The sequence below is a fragment of the Carcharhinus amblyrhynchos genome, chromosome 1 (genome assembly GCF_965287045.1).
Source record: "Carcharhinus amblyrhynchos chromosome 1, sCarAmb.v2.hapA, whole genome shotgun sequence".
Lineage (NCBI taxonomy): Eukaryota > Metazoa > Chordata > Chondrichthyes > Carcharhiniformes > Carcharhinidae > Carcharhinus > Carcharhinus amblyrhynchos.
In genome coordinates this window covers 15,374,821-15,394,591 of record NC_137324.1, presented here as the reverse complement: position 1 = coordinate 15,394,591, position 19,771 = coordinate 15,374,821, and the positions used below count along the sequence as shown (strand labels likewise).

General features: G+C 43.4%; 1 protein-coding gene across 1 annotated transcript in view; it reads right to left on the bottom strand.

Annotated features, from left to right (window-relative positions):
- atrn (attractin) overlaps positions 1-19,771 on the bottom strand; it is a 329,788-nt gene that overhangs the window by 13,603 nt on the left and 296,414 nt on the right. The window contains exon 28 of the mRNA XM_080194537.1: positions 1,951-2,065. Within this exon, the coding sequence (XP_080050663.1) occupies positions 1,951-2,065 (115 nt within the window). The remainder of the gene's footprint in view (positions 1-1,950; positions 2,066-19,771) is intronic.

The following is a 19,771-nucleotide window of genomic DNA, read 5'->3' as shown; positions in this document are numbered from 1 at the left end:
CTTAGGGGTTAAAAAAAGGGCAGCATGGACAAATTGGGCCAAAGGACCTGTTGCCATGCTGCAAACCTCAATGACTCTATGCAAGATTCTGGGACAGAAATCACTACAATTTTAAAGGAACGACTTGTAAATATTTGATGTGCAGGAAGATACAAGAATACTGAAGGACATCAGGGTTGTGTGATTGATTTTAAATTGCTATTGGTCTGAAAGTAGTGAAATCAGGGTCTAATTTCTGTACCATTTTTCCACAGGGGAGGTGACTGGTACTCTTCGCCACAAATGGTGCAACAATTGAATCCTATGAAATGGAGATTGACTTTTTTCTGATAAGGGTATCAAGGGATATGATTGGAGCTGGATAAAACAGAGTGGTGCCACAGTGGTTTGCCTCTCAACGCCAGAGACCAACGTTCAATTCCGACATTTGGTGACTGTGTGGAATTTGCATGCGCTCTCTCTCTCGTTCCTGGCACACCAGTTTCCTTCCACAGTCCAAAGATGCACAGGTTAGGTGGACAGGCCATGCTAAATTGCCCCTTAGTGTCACCATATTACAGGAAGGACCTAATTTCTCTGGAGCGAGCGCAGAGGAGCTTTACACTCTGGAGCGAGCGCAGAGGAGGTTTACACTCTGGAGCGAGCGCAGAGGAGGTTTACACTCTGGAGCGAGCGCAGAGGAGCTTTACACTCTGGAGCGAGCACAGAGGAGCTTTACACTCTGGAGCGAGCACAGAGGAGCTTTACACTCTGGAGCGAGCGCAGAGGAGGTTCACAAAAATGCTGCCGGGGTTAGAAAAGTGCAGCTATGAGGAGAGATTGGATAGGTTGGGGTTATTTTCCTTGGAAAAAAGATGGCTGAGGGTGGCTTGATTGAGGTTTACAAAGTTATGAGTGGAAGAGCTAAGAGTGGACAGGTTAAAATTGTTTCCCTTGATGGAGAATTCTAGAACCAGGGGGCACAAACTTAAGATAAGTGGCAGAAGGGGCAGAAGAGACATGAAGAGGAATATTTTTTCTAAGGAAAGCTGTGGGTGTCTGGAATTTGCTGCCTGAGTTGGTGGTGGAGACAGAGACCCTAAACTCTTTTAAAGGAGAGGTTTAAGGATCAGCACCTTAAGTACTGTAAGCTACAGGACTCTGGATCAGGGGCAGGAAGGTCGGGTTAAAAGGGCACTAGGGTGTCTTTGAGCTGGCAATGACAAAATGGGCCAAATGGCCTCCTTCCCTGCTGTAACATTTCTACAGTTCTAAAATGTGTAGGTTAGGGGGATAAGCGGGGTAAATGCGCAGGATTGAGGGAATCGGACAAGGAGTGGGCCAGGGTAAGATGCTCTGTTGGAAAGTTGGTGCATTGTACGTATTCTATGATTTAGCTAAATAATAGAACAGGGTCAAGGGCTGAATGGTCTCCTATTTTTCCCATGTTCCAGCAATGAGCAAGAAGAGGAACAATAGGCCAAATGCCTTCCATGCTGTAAACTTCTGAGGCTGCAACTTATCCTTTACATTTTCACAGTGGATTTTGATTTCATTGTGCACATACAGCTTTCTATGTCAAGATGTATGGAAAGGATATTCTTTAATTAAAAGCAGGATTCCATTTGGAAACAAAGAAGACAGTATCAAATGTCAGAATGCTGTCAGAGGAGAAAACTGCAGAGGGGTCACACAGCAACATTTTCTTCTGCTTTACAGAAACACACTGTTCTATGCAAGTTAACCAAGTAACCACAAATCCTCACCCCTTCCCTCATCAAAGTTATCAAACAGCAAGAGAACATGGCCCTTCACATGCTTAAAGAGTCTTCTTTTGACCCCACCAAGCAAAAGTTTTGTTTTAAACATTGGAACTGCTTGACAAGGCATGGAGCTGAATACATTAAATTATATCCAGGAGCAAGGCGTTCATTATGAGTTATTGATATTAAGCAAGAGATTATCACTAACCTGACTGCCCTGGTGGTGGTATTCCTCCCACTCCTCTGGGTAATCGTACAAATATTGAGAGGATAGCTGCTTTGTTACCAAAGCATGGTTCTAATGCAATGGGTTTCGGGATACTCTGCAAGAGAAGGAGAAATAAAATATTTACTACATTACTATATTTACTACCTTAAAGGTGGTGCTGGGGCTAAGGGAACAGATAGCAATTGGTTATTGCGACTGGCATATCCGGACTCCAGTCTAAAACATTTATACGCAGAAAGTTTTTTGCACCATATCATATTTCTCAGTCAAAAGACACATACAGCACCATTTCTCATGAGCTTTTTCTTGAACACCAGACATTCGTTTTGATGAAGGCAGCAGGCCAGCGAATAAAACTGAAATACATCATACACATCAATCTGTCCACCCAACAAACCATCTTCCTTTGGCAAAATTTGGATGTAATATCTTGTCAGTACTGAGGCTCACTTCTATAAATTTGGTTCAGTAACTTGGTTTGCACAGATGGGTTGGCAGGACTGGATGTTTAGACTGACAGGCGCTCTGTTAAATTAAGCTGTATGTGCACACATATAGCCACACATTGATTTTCTCCCACAGTGGCAAGGAGTCAGACATTACCGCAGCAGGCAATAAGTAATGAATGAGAGCAGGTGAAATGAATACTAATGTCTACTAATTATAATTCGGTCTTCTTTCCTCTTACCCAGGTGCTTGATTCAACCCTTGGATTGCAGGATTATAAGTCAGCTATTTGCTCAAGTTTAATGTCACCAGTCGCTCTGATTTCTTTTTATTTAGTTAATGCAAATCTCTGAAGCCAAGCAATAGCTTCATTTGTTATGAAACTGACTTGCCTTTTTTCTGGGGTAGGTGGGAGGAGGAAGAGGCCAAGGACAAGAGGCAAAGCTACTAGATTTGACCCCTGCGCAGTGTGCAGCAGTGTGACTGGCCGCACCTACTCCATTCTGGGTTCTTCCTGCAGTTAAAGAGTCCAGCCATCCTGACAGCAGTTGCGATGTGTGTAAAAAAGAGGGAGTCCCAAGCTAGAGGTGAGGAACCATCAGCAAAAGTCCACAGACAGAAGAAACCACCAGGGAAGGAAACCAAGGAGAGGACCCAAAGAGAGACAGAGAAAGAGGCACCACCAGTAGAAACCACCGAGGAGAGTATCTTCTAGAAAGAGAAAAAAAGGAAGAGGCTGTCGACATCAATGATACAACAATTCACAGATTCCAGGTATTGATGGTTGGGAAGAATCCCTGGAGAGCTAAAAGGACAGTGCAAGGTTGGGGTAACACTGTGCTGAGGAACACTGGGGCAAAGGTTACCCATATGATACAAGCAGTCTTCTACTTGGCACGGCTGAGGAGCTGGAGCGGTGCCTGAGAGCGGGTGCTGGAGAGCAGCTTGGGAAACCAATGGAAGGAGCCTCAGAAGAAATTAAACCATCAGGAGGTAAGTGGTCATGGAAGCAGTCCGAGTTCCTTTGTGGAGAATTCAGAAATTAGATCTTCAGTGATGAAGTTTGGAAATCCCTCACGAGGGAAACAAGGTTTTAATGATATTGGGGAACTCACAGTGGACATTGACATTTGGCGGGTTGTTGAGAAATCTGTGGAATCTGTTTTGGTTGTATCTTCTATCTATTATACAATATATGTTCAACTACAGTTCACTTGTTAATTCAGTTATGACACTTGTGACAAGTGTCAGACTGCCCAAATCCCAAAGGGAAACTTGAAATAAGCTACCACAATGGTTTGCAATTTTTATTATTATGAGGTGGTATCTGAAATCAAGATAAGCAACTCAGACAACTTGTGATGATTTTAAATATTCAAGTTAAACATTTAGAATCATAGAATCCTTAGAGCAGAAAAAGGCCATTTGGCCCATCGACAACAATCCCACCCAGGCCCTATTCTCGTAACTCCCACTAGTCTCCTTGACACTATGGGGCAATTTAGCATGGCCAATCAACCTAACCTGCAAATCTTTGTACCATGGAAGGAAACCAGAGCACCTGGAGGAAATCCACGCAGACACAGATGTGCAAACTCCACACAGTGACCTGAGGCTGGAATTGAACTTGGGTTAGTGGTGCTGTCAGGTAGCAATGCTAACTGTTGTGCCACCATGCCGCACTTTATTTTGTTAAAATTTTATTTTATAAAATAAAGAAAATAATACAGACACAAAAATTCCTTCAAAAATTGTGATTTGATTTATTATCGAGAGAGTGAGAGAGTGCAGAATGTAGTATTACAGCATAGCTAAGGTGTAGAGAAAGATCAACTTAATGCGAGGTAGGTCCGTTCAAAAGTCTGACAGCAGCAGGGAAGAAGCTGTTCTTGAGTCGGTTGGTACGTGACCTCAGACTTTTGTGTCTTTATCCCGACAGAAGAAGGTGGAAGAGAGAATGTCCGGGGTGTGTGGAGTCCTTGATTATGCTGGCTGCTTTGCCGAGGCAGCGAGAAGTGTAGACAGAGTCAACGGATGGGAGGCTGGTTTGGGCCATATTCATGACTTTTTGTAGTTTCTTGTGGCCTTGGGCAGAGGAGAAGCCATACCAAGCTGTGATACAACCATCTGCATCTGTAAAAGATGGCAAGAGTCGTGGCTGACATGCCAAATTTCCTTTGTCTTCTGAGAAAGTAGAGACATTAGTGGGGTTTCTTAACTATAGTGTCGGCAAGGGGGGGGACCAGGAACAGGTTGTTGGTGATCGAGACACCTAAAAACTTGAAGCTCTCGACCATTTCTACATAATACCCATTGATGCAGATGGGGCATGTTCTCCACTGTGCTTCATGAATTCAATGACAATCTCCTTCATTTTGTTGACATTGACAGAGGGTTGACCGGATTCTCTATGTCATTCCTGTACTCTGTCTTGTCATTGTTTGAGATCCGACCCACTACGGTGGTGTCATCAGCAAACTTGAAAATCGAATTGGTGGGGAATTTGGCAATACAGTCATAGGTGTATAAGGAGTATAGTAGGGGGCTGAGAACACAACCTTGTGGGGCACCGGTGTTGAAGATGATCGTGGAGAAGGTGTTGTTGCCTATCCTTACTGATTGTAGTCTGTGAGTTAGTAAATTCATGATCCAGTCGCAGAGGGGGGAGCCCTCCTCAGTTAAACAGTTAACAGTGCTTCTACAAACATTTCCAGGGACACATGTGAATCCCCAATTGTTGTCCACCACTTACTAAGTATTAAACACAATTAAAATGCAATTAACATTTCCCAAATCGCATGGACCGACATCTAACAGAAAGGATGTTGAAGAAGCACCACATAAGGATGATTGAGGAAGAAAGCAGCTCTCTTTTTATTGCGTCACATCCTGAAGCAGTGCTTTTCTGAGCACAAACAACTTTGTTATCGCCCTTCTGGGTAATACACATCCTGCTGTTTATTAAGCAAAGTAGTTAGTTTGTTTTCAAGTTAACATTACTCTTGGTACCACCAGCAATTTCTCTTGCCCTCACTTTAACAGCAGCAATATTCCTGTTTTGTCTGCAGTGACACAGGATTCTGGAGCAGGAGATTAAACTGGAAAACTCCGATATCCTGACATTGTCTTAAATTATAAAGGTTAATAAAAATATATTTGGTAAAATACTATCATCATCTTTTCCAAAAGTAGAAACATTCTGTAAGCGCGAATATCTAGATTTTTGCTTTTTGAAACACGTACTGTATTATTGTTGCTGCAAAATTGGTCCTCCTGTTACAAAATAAACTAGCAAACATTCCAACAATGTAATTTGCTTGAAAAAGGGCCAGACTCTATTCAGCTGTACATAACTGTTCACACATGCACTGGTTGTATCATTGATTCCTCGAAGGGATTGATGAGGTGCTAATGTCAGGAGGCTGAATGGTCAGACCATTGAAGTTGAAGCAGACCCCGCTTCCTTGGTTTACGATTAATCTCTTGTTCTTGTGACGGTCAGAAATACATAGGAGTCCCAATTTGGGAAAAAGTATGGACTCAACTGGGTTATTGCTTACCGCCCCCCACCCCCCCTCAGAGAACAAATAAATACAAACACCGAGGGGTTCAAATAGATAGGGGGCCATCATAACCAAGCTTGCCGGGGTGGGACACCCACAGAATCTGGTGAAATGCTGATCTAATATTCCCACCTAATATTATTTATTGGTTTCAGAGGAGAGTAAAATCGGTGGGGGTGCAAAACCAACATTTCATCCAAACTTGTCAGTTAACAGGAGGCATTAAGACTAGTGCCATGGGCTGGGTGTAAAATCAGCTTTCCACCTGATCCTCTGATCTTCCCACTCAGCCATTTTGCTTAAAATTGTCCCAAAATTCCCACTTTGTTTCCAAATTCCTTCTCCTTCATCGATCAAACCCATTTAATTTTAAACACTGAAATGATTTAAATACAACGGCAATTACACAACTAAAAAAATGCATTATAAATGCACGGCTTTTAAGATGAAGACATAGGGAAGAGGAAATGGACAGCAAGTATGAGTCCATCCTTTCTGATTACTCTCAAACATAAGGGGGGCGATTCTCCCATCCCACTGTGCTGATCTTTTTTTAGCACAGCGGCCAGGGAGATTTATGCTGCGTCCGATTAGCGTGATCTGCACTCGGCATCTGGTCTCCCAGTGCCGGATATCTGCTGCCATCAGTTCCGCATTGGAATTAGGCGCAGAGCCACATTACATATTTAGGGATACATTTTAAATATAATTAGCAGGCCTGGGACTGAAGTCTCCGGGCCCACTAGCGTTCCCCAGTTTTTCACTCCAGCAGTGTTTACAGTAGTTCTGCACTTTTGGAAGCTGGCAGCCCGAACCGCTGGAGTGAAGGAGGGCGGGCAGTCAAGACCCGCCAGAGCTCTAACTGAGGGAGGGGTGGGCCTTATGGGGAGTTTGGTAATTTGGGCAGCCCCCTGCCACTCTGCAGGATCGGTGGGGAGCAAGGTCAGCGACTGAGGCTGTCCATCGGGGTGAGGGGGAAGGGGGCGGAGTCAAAGCTGCCACTTTTTGGGCGAGGGGTGCAGGGGATCGGGATTGTGGGAGAGTGGGCGGATGGCTGGGTGAGAGTTTGGTTGAGGCTGATCCAGGACATGCTTGAGAGCCAGCGATCGCACCTGCGATGCAGGGGTCATGGGGCTGGCCAGAGATCAAGCTGGCCGGCAATCGAGAGGCCGCCACTGACAGATTGACACATGCGGAGTGGCCCTCTCAGCGCTATGCTGCCGGCCTCTCCAGCAAGAATATGTCCCACCCATTGATATTTTTAACATGATTTATACTGGTGCACTCAGCAGTACATAGAGTGTGGGAGATTCTTCTCTGAACTCCCAATGAAAAAACCAGTTTGATTTACTCCAGCTTTCACACATATTTAAAACAGAATTTTTTTTGGGAGAATCGCCCCCTTAAGTTTTTTATTCATTCACAGGATGTGGGCAACTCTGCTTGGCCAGCATTTGCTGCCCATCCCCAACTGTCCTTGAACTGAGTGATGTGCTAGGCCGTTTCAGAGGGCAATTAAGAGTCAATCACATGCGGATCTGGAGTTATACGGTAAATCAGATCAGGTAAAGACAGATGATTTCCTTCCCCAAATGATATTGGTGAACCAGATGGGTTTTTAACAACAATCAACAACAGCTTCATTAGACTTTTAATTCCAGACTTTTATTAAATTCAAATTTCACCTTCTGTTGTGGTGAGATTTGAACCCATGTCTGAGTGGAATTGCACGCTCTCCCCATGTCTGGTGTAGTTTTCCTCTGAGTGCTCTGGTTTCCTCCCACAGTTCAAAGATGTGCAGGTTAGGTGGTTTGGTCATGATAAATTGCTTAAGTTAAGTGGATTGGCCGTGGTAACTGCATGGGGTTGCAGGGAAATGGCAGGGGTAGGCCTGGCTAAGAGTCGGTGAAGACGCAATGGGCCAAATGGCCACCTTTTGCACTGGAGGGATTCTATGAAGGTGTAGACTGCATGAGATGAACAGGATAAGCAACAGAACAAACTCAATATACTTGTGAATAAACCAGATAAGTGGCAGATGAAATTCAATGCAAAAAAATTCAATGCTTTAAATATCTTTTCTGTCTGCTTCCCAGCCCTTGACTCCCTTGTCAATCAAAAATCTGTCTATTTCAGCCTTGAATAAATTCAATGACCCAGCATACAAATGCTTTCTGGCAAAGATAACTCCACAGACAGAAAAAAACCACTCCCCTTCTGCAACTTAAAAGGGAGACCCCCTTATTTTTAAACTGTCCTCCAGTTCTAGTCTCCCCCCCCAACAAGTAGAAACCTCCTTTCAACATCCATCCTATCAAATCTTTTGGTTTAATCATGTCCCAGATGCTTCAGTCTAATGATGGTGATTGTCTTAAATTTCTGCCCCTGTTCCCAAAGATACTTCAACATAAAGAGCTGAAATTGTCCAAGTCTTCTACAATGAAGATAGAAACAAAATATTTGTCAATGCCTATGCCACTTTCTTGTTCTCTCCATTATCAATTCCTCAGACTCTCTCTCTAAAGGGCTAACATTAGCTTTAGTCATTCTTTTTCTATTTAAATTTCTCTTCCCCAGTTCCTTGCTCATCCCCCATAATCTTCAACTCCCCTGTAGACCAAAAACCTGTCTAACTAAGCTTTGAATGATCCAGCTTTCACTGATTTCTGGCTACAGCATTCCAAAGGTGAATGACCCTCAGAAGGAATTCCTCTTCAACTCTGTCTTAGATCAGAGACTACTTAACTGTGCCCCTTAATTTTAGATGCTTCACCTCGGGGGGAGGGGGGGCATGGCTGGGCTTAAAGGGAAGTTCAAAATATATCTAAGGAAACAAAATTTCACTGAGTGTGGTGTCAATCTGTGGAACAAAGTCAAGAGGGATAAAGTGTTGACTTATCCAAATTTGATAGATTTCTTTTAGGAAATATTTTGGGATATGGTATATTGTAAACGGAGTATGCTTGGCAGGAACAAGTGACTTTACCCATGACACTCAAAGTTCTCCACCAATGGGGATTTCCTCAAATCATTACTGGCTCTATTGTGGACTAATTCATAGAGATTGTTTGCCATGATCAGTCAACATCTCCACAGTCTTTTCTTGCAACTGCCAGGATAAGAGAAAGGAAACTAGATAAAGAACAAAAAGAACAAAGAACAATACAGCACAGGAACAGGCCCTTCGGCCCTCCAAGCCTGTGCCACTCACACACCCAACTAGACCATTCATTTGTATCCCTCTATTCCCAGTCTGTTCATGTGGCTACCTAGATAAGATGGACCTTTGTCATTTTAATCTTGTGAATCCTACGTTTAATATAGTGTTTATGAACACGAGTTGGTGTTTCAGGTGTAGATTCTCCACTTGAGTTGTTACATTGCCACAGTGCAGAGAATGTTTCCAACTGTACCAATGTACCACATTTGTTCAAAGAAGAAGAAAGGGTATGCTGGGTAACTTAGTTAACTGTACGTCGGTAATGAGCATAATTAATACTCATTTAGAAATTAATGATTTAATTAAAGACAGCCAGCATGGATTTGTCTGACAAATTTAATTCTGAGGAAATAATGGAGTGTATTAAGATAGGAAATTAAATGAATGCTGAACATATGGGTTTTTAATTCATGCTGAATAAGGTAGTTCATAGGACAACTGTTAATGCAGTTAGGAAAGACACTTGTGAATCAAATGTTTTAGGATGGATAGGAAAGGAAGTTGGTTGAAGAACAGGGCTGTGGCTAATGGATGTTTTTTGGATTGGAGAGATGGGAACAGCAATTTACCAACAGGATTCAATGTCAAGAGCATTGCTCTGTTAATAATCTGGACTCAGATGTGGCAAGGCAAGGAGGTTCAGGAGCACAGTTTTTAAAAAATGGAGAGCATGGCTAGCTTTGAAGAGGACCATTAGAGGAAAACAGGCAGACATTTAATACAGAGAAATGTAAGGGGCTAGAAGGAGAAAAGCTAAACCAAGCGTAAAATAAAAAAGTGCAAAAGGACAGAAAGATCTAAATAAACAATCTTAAGTTTCAGAGTAAAATTTTAAAGGATATATTTAAAAGATAGGAGAACAAGTCACATCAAAAGGACTTGTGCTCATCTTGAGCTTTCCCTGACCTCAGGACATCTCACTATTTTCACCAGTTTCTCAGCATTTAAAAATTCAATGTAATTAAATGTACTCTAAACTTCACATATCCTGACACTCTTCACTCCCTTCGTACTTGTTCAAATACTCAGTCAATTACCGATTCTCGATAGACTTCAAGAACTTTCCTACAACTGAGGCCTGGAGTTTCCCACTCCTTCCTGACTTAATGGAATAACAGCTGCAATTTTTGTCCAAAAGTACAATTTCAGAATCTAGTAAACTTTCATAATAAATTATAACCAATGTGCCTGCAATTTCCCTACTGATTTCTTTTAATACTCTCCCTTGAAACAATCAATTTTGGAGACTTAAATCTCATTACGCTCTCCATTACAATTTTAATAAGTTCTTTCTCGAATTATTTCCACTTGTGATGTCCCTCTCCAGTAATAAAGTTAGCATTAAATAAGCACACCATTTCATTTAATCAATTATAGTTTCAGTAGTATCAAATTTTAGGTCTGCATTCCCCTACACTCCATTCTCTCAAGGTAGTTACAACTTTTATTGTAGCTTTGTTATCACTCAAGTTTTATTTCCATACTCTCCTTTCAGCCTCTATTAACTTCCGTTGGATTCTGTTTCTGTATTTTCACAGCTCTGGAACAACAAAGACCTTGTCTGAGAACGGGGACGAGATACATTCTTCTGGCTGAATTTTCCTGGACTTCAGCAAATCATACTAAATCAATCTCTGTGCTGCTCTTCCATATTTCCATACACTAATCTGAGTAGATGTTTCTCCTTGTGTAGATCCATCTCCAATTGCATTCTATGGGAATGGAAGCACAGTGTCTGTTTGAGTGATTTGTATCCCCTTGAGTTAAAGAAAATGTGCATTAACAAGAATTTGGGTTAAGAGCTTAGACACAGGCACTGAGCCAGTGTGTCTAACAGCGCAAGAACCCTGATGCACTGATCTGTTTTTGGGAGTTCAGCAGAACACAAAAAGAGGTCATTCCTTGGGCAGAATATCACAGATTTGTGAACAAATTTTCATGCATTACTTCTGCAAGAACAAGGTATACGGTACGATTTATGAGTGGAACTGACAGTGCTAGAATTGCCACTGAGTATTTCAAGTTCCTTTTCATCCAGTAGTTGGTTTAGTTTGGATCTGGGAAGCAAAATTGTTGATCTCTGGCTGAGCCGCGGAGTCAGGTTTAGCAGTATAGAGTACTGGCTCAGAAGCTAGACTCACAATGTAAGTTAAAACAAGCAGGGGGGAAAAACCAGCTCAGGAGTGCACCACATGCACCTATGTCAGCATGACTGCCTGATATGTCAAGTTTTAGCATTCACTCAATTAAACATATAACTTACACAGAAAAATAAGAGGCATTTATACTGCGCGTACTACAAACTCTACATTTTAGAAGTCTGCTGTAACAGAATGGAGGGAGTATAGGGAAACAATAGTGCAGCCTTTAGACAGTAAAGATAAAATAAAATGACAATGCTGAACACAATAAACGGATCAGTGCCTGAAACAGAAAGACGGATCATCATTGTTGTGAGATAGATGAAATGACCTGACAAGTGGTTTCACCTGAAATTTAAAGCTGCCTTTGCCTTCAGACTGACTGACTGAGCATTTCTGCCATTTTCTGTGAATGATGCGCTTCTATATTTCCTATTATTCAAAGACTCAATATCATGCTCTCTACACCATCAGCTTTGTATCTTGGGAAGTCACCTAGATGCATACTTTGTAAGATGGATCATATAAGCATGGTTAGAAGGCCACAGGTTGATTCTGTGACCTGTGCTCCAGTTCTTGTGAGATTCCACAGAACCTTGTCAAACATCAAGATTAACTCTGTGCTCCAATTAAATTGCTGATAATAATATGCTCTAATTAAGGATTTATTCAACAGTCCTGAAAACAATTTTCTACAAACGTACAGGCCAATAAAATTTAACCAGGGTAGACCAACAAATAAAAGAATGAATAAACAAGTTCCAAAGCATTTTACAGTCAATTAGGTACTTGTGAAGCGTAAGCACTGCTGTAATATAGGGAAACATATCAATCAACAAACTCTCAGTTAATAACAGGATAAATAATCAGCTAATGATTTTAAAACCACAAGATATTTTTAATTTTCCCAAGAGAACAGCACCTTGTAAGCGCAGCAAAGTTACCACAATCATAGATGACTGTAGAATGGGGGTTATTTAACCTGAATGCGGTGATTTAACCTGACAATCACCACACCTCTGGCAAGGGGCAAGGCTGAGAAGGTGGGGCCTTCATGGATAATCTCAGTCGGTACGGGGAATTGAACCCGCGCTGTTGGCGTCACACTGCATCACTAACCGGCTGTCCAGCCAACTGAGCTAAACCAACCGACCTGCAGTATAGTACTACAGTGAATGGTCATCCCAGGTCACATGTTAAGTGAGGCTTGAACTCACAATGTTTCTGACCTAGTGGTGAGAATGTTATTATGCCGTTTATGAGTTTGACACTTTAACATCAGTCAGAAGATTGCTGGTTCATCTGCAAATGGAGCAGAATCTGTTGGATTTTTGAAGAGCAGACTGACAGGACACTTCAGCTGCATGCAACCTATGTGGTTATCTTAGACACTGTTCTATGCCTTTCTGCAGAACAATTTACTACAGCCCTCTCAGAGATGCGGTGAAGGATCCTCTTGGGGAGAGTGATCATTGTATGGTGGAGTTTCTGGTGCAGATGGAGGACGACAAAGTGGGTTCCCGGACACGCGTCCTTTGTTTGAACAGAGGGGAGTACGGTAGGATGAGAGAGGAATTGGCGAATGTGGACTGGGGGAGCGCGTTGGAAGGTAGGTCTGCTGAGGAGCAGCGGAGGATTTTTAAGGAGATCTTTCTTGGTGCTCAGCAGAAATTTATTCCGATGGTCAAAAAGGACCGTAGGAGGAGAGGTAATCAGCCGTGGATAACGAAGGAGGTGAAGGAAAGTGTTAAATTAAAAGCGGAGGCGTTTAGAGTAGCTAAGAGTAGTGGGCGAGAAGATGATTGGGAGAGGTTTAAATGTCAACAAAGATTGACAAAGAAATTGATAAAGAAGGGTAGGATAAACTATGAAGCTGGGCTAGTGCTTAATATAAAAAAGGATAGCAAGAGTTTTTATAAGTATATAAAAAGGAAGAGGCTGGCTAGGGTGAACGTTGGACCCTGAGAGGATGAGAAGGGGGACTTAGTGGTAGGGGATGGGGAAATGGCTGAGGTCTTGAATAACTTTTTTGTTTCGGTCTTCACGGAGGAGGACGTGAATAATTTGCCGGGTGTTAGAGATGGAAAGGTGGTAGGACTGGAGGATCTCGAATACATTATTGTTACTAGAGAGGTGGTGCTCGACAGACTGGAGGGGCTGATTGTGGACAAGTCCCCAGGACCGGATGGAATGCATCCGAGGGTTCTGAAAGAAATGGCGGAGATGATAGTGGATGCCTTGGCGGTTATTTTCCAGACGTCACTGGATTCCGGGGAAGTGCCGGAAGATTGGAAAGCGGCTAATGTTACGCCATTGTTTAAGAAGGGTGCCAGGCAAAAGGCGGGGAATTGTAGGCCGGTTAGTTTAACGTCTGTTGTAGGTAAAATGTTAGAATCTGTCATCAAGGAGGAAATAGCGAGACATCTTGAGGGGAATTGCTTGATAGAGCAGACGCAGCACAGTTTCGTTAAGGGGAAGTCGTGTCTGACGAATTTACTGGAGTTCTATGAGGATGTGTCTAGGGCGGTGGATAGAGGAGAGCCGGTGGATGTGGTCTTTCTTGATTTTCAGAAGGCGTTTGACAAGGTACCTCACAAGAGGTTATTGCAGAAGGTCAGGGGACATGGAATTGGGGGTAGGGTGTTAGCGTGGATAGAGGACTGGTTGTCAAATAGGAGGCAGAGAGTGGGGGTCAATGGGTGCTATTCGGATTGGCGGATGGTGACTAGTGGAGTGCCTCAGGGGTCGGTGCTGGGGCCTCAGCTATTTACCATTTATATAGGTGATCTGGAGGAGGGAACCGAGTGTATGGTGTCAAAATTTGCTGATGACACCAAGATTGGTGGAAAGGCAAATTGTGCGGAGGGTGTGGAGAGTCTGCAGAAGGATCTAGATAGGCTGGGCGAATGGGCCAGGAACTGGCAAATGGAATTTAATGTGGGCAAGTGCGAGGTGGTCCACTTTGGTAGGAATAATGGTAGGAAGGATTATTACTTACGTGGAGAAAAACTGCAGCAGGCGACGGTGCAGAGGGACCTCGGGGTCCTTGTGCATGAGTCGCAAAAACCCAGCTTGCAGGTGAGCAGGTGGTCAGGAAGGCGAATGGGATGCTGGCCTTCATACGAGGGGGATTGAATATAAAAGTAGGGAGGTCTTGCTGCGGCTGTATAGGGCATTGGTGAGGCCGCAGCTGGAGTACTGTGTGCAGTTTTGGGCACCGTACTTACGCAAGGATATTTTGGCCTTGGAGGGAGTGCAGAGGAGGTTTACTAGGCTGATGCCGGAGTTGAGGGGGTTGAGCTATGAGGAGAGGCTGAATAAACTAGGCTTGTACTCGTTAGAGTTTAGAAGAATGAGGGGAGATCTCATTGAGACGTATAAGATGATGAATGGGATGGATAGGATAGAGGTGGAGAGACTCTTCCCGCTCAGAAAGGACAGTAGGACTAGGGGGCACAGCCTCAAGATAAAGGGGGGGCGGTTTAGAACGGAGTTGAGGAAGAACTTCTTCACTCAAAGGGTGGTAAATCTCTGGAATTCTCGCCTGTTGAAGTGGTGGAGGCTACCTCGCTAAATATTTTTAAGAAGCAGGTTGACGGGTTTTTGATAGGCAAGGGGATTAAGGGAGAGGGCGGGAATGTGGAACTGAGCCACGACAGATCAGCCATGATCTTACTGAATGGCGGGGCAGGCTCGAGGGGCCAGATGGCCTACTCCTGCTCCTATTTCTTATGTTCTTATGTTATGTTCCACACTGAAAAAGCGGAAAGTATCACATACAAATGCATCAGTCTTGTTACTTTGAAATGTCCACCTGTTTGTAATGAAATCATCTTAATCATCTATTTAGTTCACCTAAATAGATGTAGAATCAACCACTCAATAAATTAAATGCGACGCCTGCAGTCACCATGTGCTTTATCTCTGCTGACACTGACTGAATCTTTTAATAAGACTATTTTTAAAGTGGTCATTTCAATTCAACTGCAGTGAACTGTCCATCTCGAGGCTGCAATGAAACCCTTTTGATGAAGTATGCAGTCAGTTTCAGGTTAAATTCTTGATGAGAAATTGACTGGGATGTTTCATCAAAAGGTTGCAATCCCAAGACTGACTGTTTCCTGTAATTGAACCTGAAGCTGTTACTACTGCATCAACCTGTCAGTAAGCAAAGTTCAATCAGCCGAGCTTGTGAGTTGCTGAAATTTTGTTGTGGAGAAAATTGCTAATGACAAAAAAGGAGGTGCGGCTCCAGATAAAGGAAATGAGATTCACAAACATTTGCTGTGCTGGCTTCGCTCATTATGTCAAGATATAATGGCATAACTTTGATATACAGCAAGTCAAGTGAAATTCTGTGCAGACCATAGATCTTTGAGTATCAGCTACGAACATGGTCAACAGTATAATCAGTCTCAGCATGCAGAATTTCCAGGATTGAATCACAGAATCCCTACAATGCAGAAGGTCATCATTCGGCCCATCGAGTCTGCACTGACAACAATCCCACCCAGACCTACCCCTGTAACCTCATGTATTTACCCTGCTAACTCCCCCAACATTAATAACATGAAGATGCTGGGGTGCTCAAGATCGGAGGTCACATGACACCAGGTTACAGACCAACAGGTTTATTTGAAATTACAAGCTTTTGGAGGATTGCTCCTTCGTCAGGTGAACTGAGCGAGGTGTGCAGGCACAGAGTATATAGGCAGAGTGACAATAGCCCAACACAAACAGGTAATCAAGAGAATCAAAGAATAAGTACAGACAGTGTAGGCCGGATGAATAACAAGTCTTTACAAGTAATCACCAGTGCTAATAGACAAATGCAAGCAGTTAAGTATTATCATTATGTGTAAAGTGTCAACAGGCTGTACAACAAGTGAAAGGATGACCTAAGAACCGATAATTTAAGTCAGAGAGATAATTACAAACAAAGAGTGAGATGGTGTGAAACACTATGCAGACTAATTCAGGCAGAGAAATCATCTCCATAATCAAGGTGTGCAGAATGTCAAAACAGGACAGTCAGGGAGATTTTCCCCCACAGAAGAGTATGGTGGGGTTACATGTAGCGCAACATGAACTCGAAATCATGGTTCAGGTCATCCTCATGAGTGCAGAACTTAGCTATCAATTTCTGCTTGGCGATTCTGCGTTTCAAAGGCTACGAAGATTGGAGGCCGAATATTGTTGGCCATTGACGTATTCCCTGACTGGGAGGAAACACTCCTGACTGGTGATTGTTGTGCAGTGTCCGTTCATCTGTCATTTATGCAGTGTCCATTCATCCGTCTGCATGGTCTCGTCAAGGTATCATGCTCCAGTCATTTCATGCAGCATATGAGATAGACTACATTGGCCGAGTCGCATGAGTGTGTACCATGGACTTAGAACATAGAACATTACAGCGCAGAACAGGCCCTTCGGCCCACGATGTTGCGCCGACCAATTAAAAAGCAATGACCCTCTAACCTAAACCAATCCCTTTCCATCCATAAACCTATCCACGGATCTCTTAAACACCCCCAAACTAGGCGCATTTACAACTGCAGCAGGCAGGGCATCCCAATCCCTCACCACCCTCTGGGTAAAGAACCTACCTCTGACATCCGTCCTATAACTACCACCCCTTAATTTAAAGCTATGCCCCCTCGTGCTAGCTTTCTCCATCCGAGGAAAAAGGCTATCACTGTCCACCCTATCTAAACCTCTAATCATCTTATATGTTCCAATAAGGTCCCCTCTTAGCCGTCTTCTTTCTAACGAAAACAACCTCAAATCCCTCAGTCTCTCCTCATAGGACCTCCCCTCCATACCAGGCAACATCCTGGTAAACCTCCTCTGCACCCTCTCCAATGCCTCCACATCCATCCTATAATGTGGGGACCAGAACTGCACACAATACTCCAAGTGCGGGCGCACCAGAGTTTTGTACAGTTGCAACATGACGCTGCGACTCCTAAATTCAATCCCCCTACCAATAAACGCCAAGACACCGTATGCCTTCCTAACTACCTTATCTACTTGATTCCCAACTTTCAGGGATCTACGTACACATACACCTAGATCCCTCTGTTCATCCACACTATTCAGAGTCCTCCCGTTAGCCCTATACTCTACACATCTGTTATTCCTGCCAAAGTGAATTACCTCACACTTTTCCGCATTAAACTCCATCCGCCACCTCTCGGCCCAGCTCTGCAACTTGTCCAAGTCTCTCTGTAAACTATGACACCCCTCCTCACTATCTACCACACCTCCGACTTTGGTGTCATCAGCAAATTTACTAATCCACCCAACTATACCCTCATCCAGATCATTAATAAAAATTACAAACAGCAGTGGCCCCAAAACAGATCCCTGAGGCACACCACTTGTAACCGAACTCCATGACGAATACTTTCCATCAACCACCACCCTCTGTCTCCTATCTGCTAGCCAATTCCTGATCCAATTAACTAAATCACCCTCAATCCCATACACCTGCATTTTCTGCAGAAGCCTTCCATGGTGAACCTTATCAAACGCCTTACTAAAGTCCATATATACCATGTCAACTGCCTTAACCCCATCCACCTCTTTAGTCACTTTCTCAAAAAACTCAATAAGGTTAGTAAGGCACGACCTACCCTCCACAAAACCATGCTGACTATCTCCAATCAATTCATTACTCTCTAAATAACTATAAATCCTATCCCTAATAATTTTCTCTAAAACCTTGCCCACAACAGAAGTAAGACTCACCGGTCTATAATTCCCGGGGAAGTCTCTGTTCCCCTTCTTAAACAATGGGACAACATTCGCTATCCTTCAATCTTCTGGCACTATACCTGTGACCAACGACGACCTGAAGATCAGAGCCAGACGCTCTGCAATCGCCTCTCTTGCCTCCCAGAGAATCCTAGGGTAAATCCCGTCCGGCCCAGGGGACTTACCTATTTTCAAACCCTCAAGAATACCTAGCACATCCTCCTTATCAACTGCAATGTACTTGGTCGGTAGTTTTCCCCTGTGTGATAGTGGTATACATGTCGATGATCTGACATGTCCTACAGGGGTTATCATGGCGGAGTTGTGTGGTGTCGTGTTCGCTGTTCCCTCAGGCCTGGGTAGCTTGTTGCAAACGATGGTCTGTTTAGGTTAGGTGGCTGTTTGAAGGTAGTGGAGGTGCAGGAATGGTCTTGGCTAAATGTTCATCATCACTGATGACATGCTGAAGGTTGCAAAGAACCTGGCGTAGTTTCTCCATGATGTGGAGATGCTGGCATTGGATTGGGGTAAACACAGTAAGAAGTCTGACAACACCAGGTTTAAGTCCAACCAATTTATTTGGTACTTGATGAAGGGGCAAACACCGAAAGCTTGTGAGTTTACTATCAAATAAATTGGTTGGACTTAAACTTGGTGTTGTCAGACTTCTTACCGTAGTTTCTCCACTCCAAGGAAGTACTGGACAAAGAAGGATACTCTGTCAGTCGTGTCCCATGTTTGCCTCCTGAGGAAGGCATTGCAGTCTTTCGCTGTGGCATTTTACAACTGTCGAATGATGAGTTGTGCATCATATCCTGTTTCTAGGAGGGCATCTTTCAGTCTCCATCAGTGTCCATCACATTCCTCCTCACCCAAGCAGATCCTGTGTGTACACAGGGCTTGTCATAGAGGATGGCTTCTTTAATGTGCTTGGGGTGGAGCATCGTGAGGTTATCTGTGGACTTACGGTAGAGTGAAGTGCTGAGGTGACCGTCCTTGATGGAAATGCTTGTGTCTAAAAATGGAATTGATTCTGAAGAGTAGCCCAGTGAGTCTGATGGTGGGATGGGATTCATTGATGTCCTTATATAGTTGTTTCAGTACTCAACTTATACTTTGACACTCTTCATTACCTGTTAGTGTCAGGCTATTGTCACTCTGCTGTATATTCTGTCTGCGCATCTCGTTTCACTTCACCTAACGAAGAAGCAGCGCTCCAAAAGCTTGTGATTTCAAATGAACCAGTTGGACTATAACCTGCTGTCGTGTGACCTCTCATCTTGTCCAATAACCTGAAAGGGCAATTTAGCATGGCCAGCCGACCTAACCGGCACATCTTTGGACTAGTTGTGGACGACTGAACATTCAGATATGTACTTGAAACTTGGATTGAAATTTTATGTACAATTTGGTTTTCTGAAATTACAACCGAATTACCAAATTTTGATAAGCCCCAGAACCGCATAAACCCCCGACAGCAATGTCACCTACACTGGTCACATCAACATTCCCACCATCTATCAGTCATCTGTCTGCAGCAGAGAATATGATAACACTTGCTCCGGGACATACATAAATCTGTCTCTGTTGACAATGACGTCTAAGACAGCAGAAAGTTTCTAAGGCATTTAATATGTATGCTTGACTGCGCTAGCTAGCCCTCCTAATGTGAT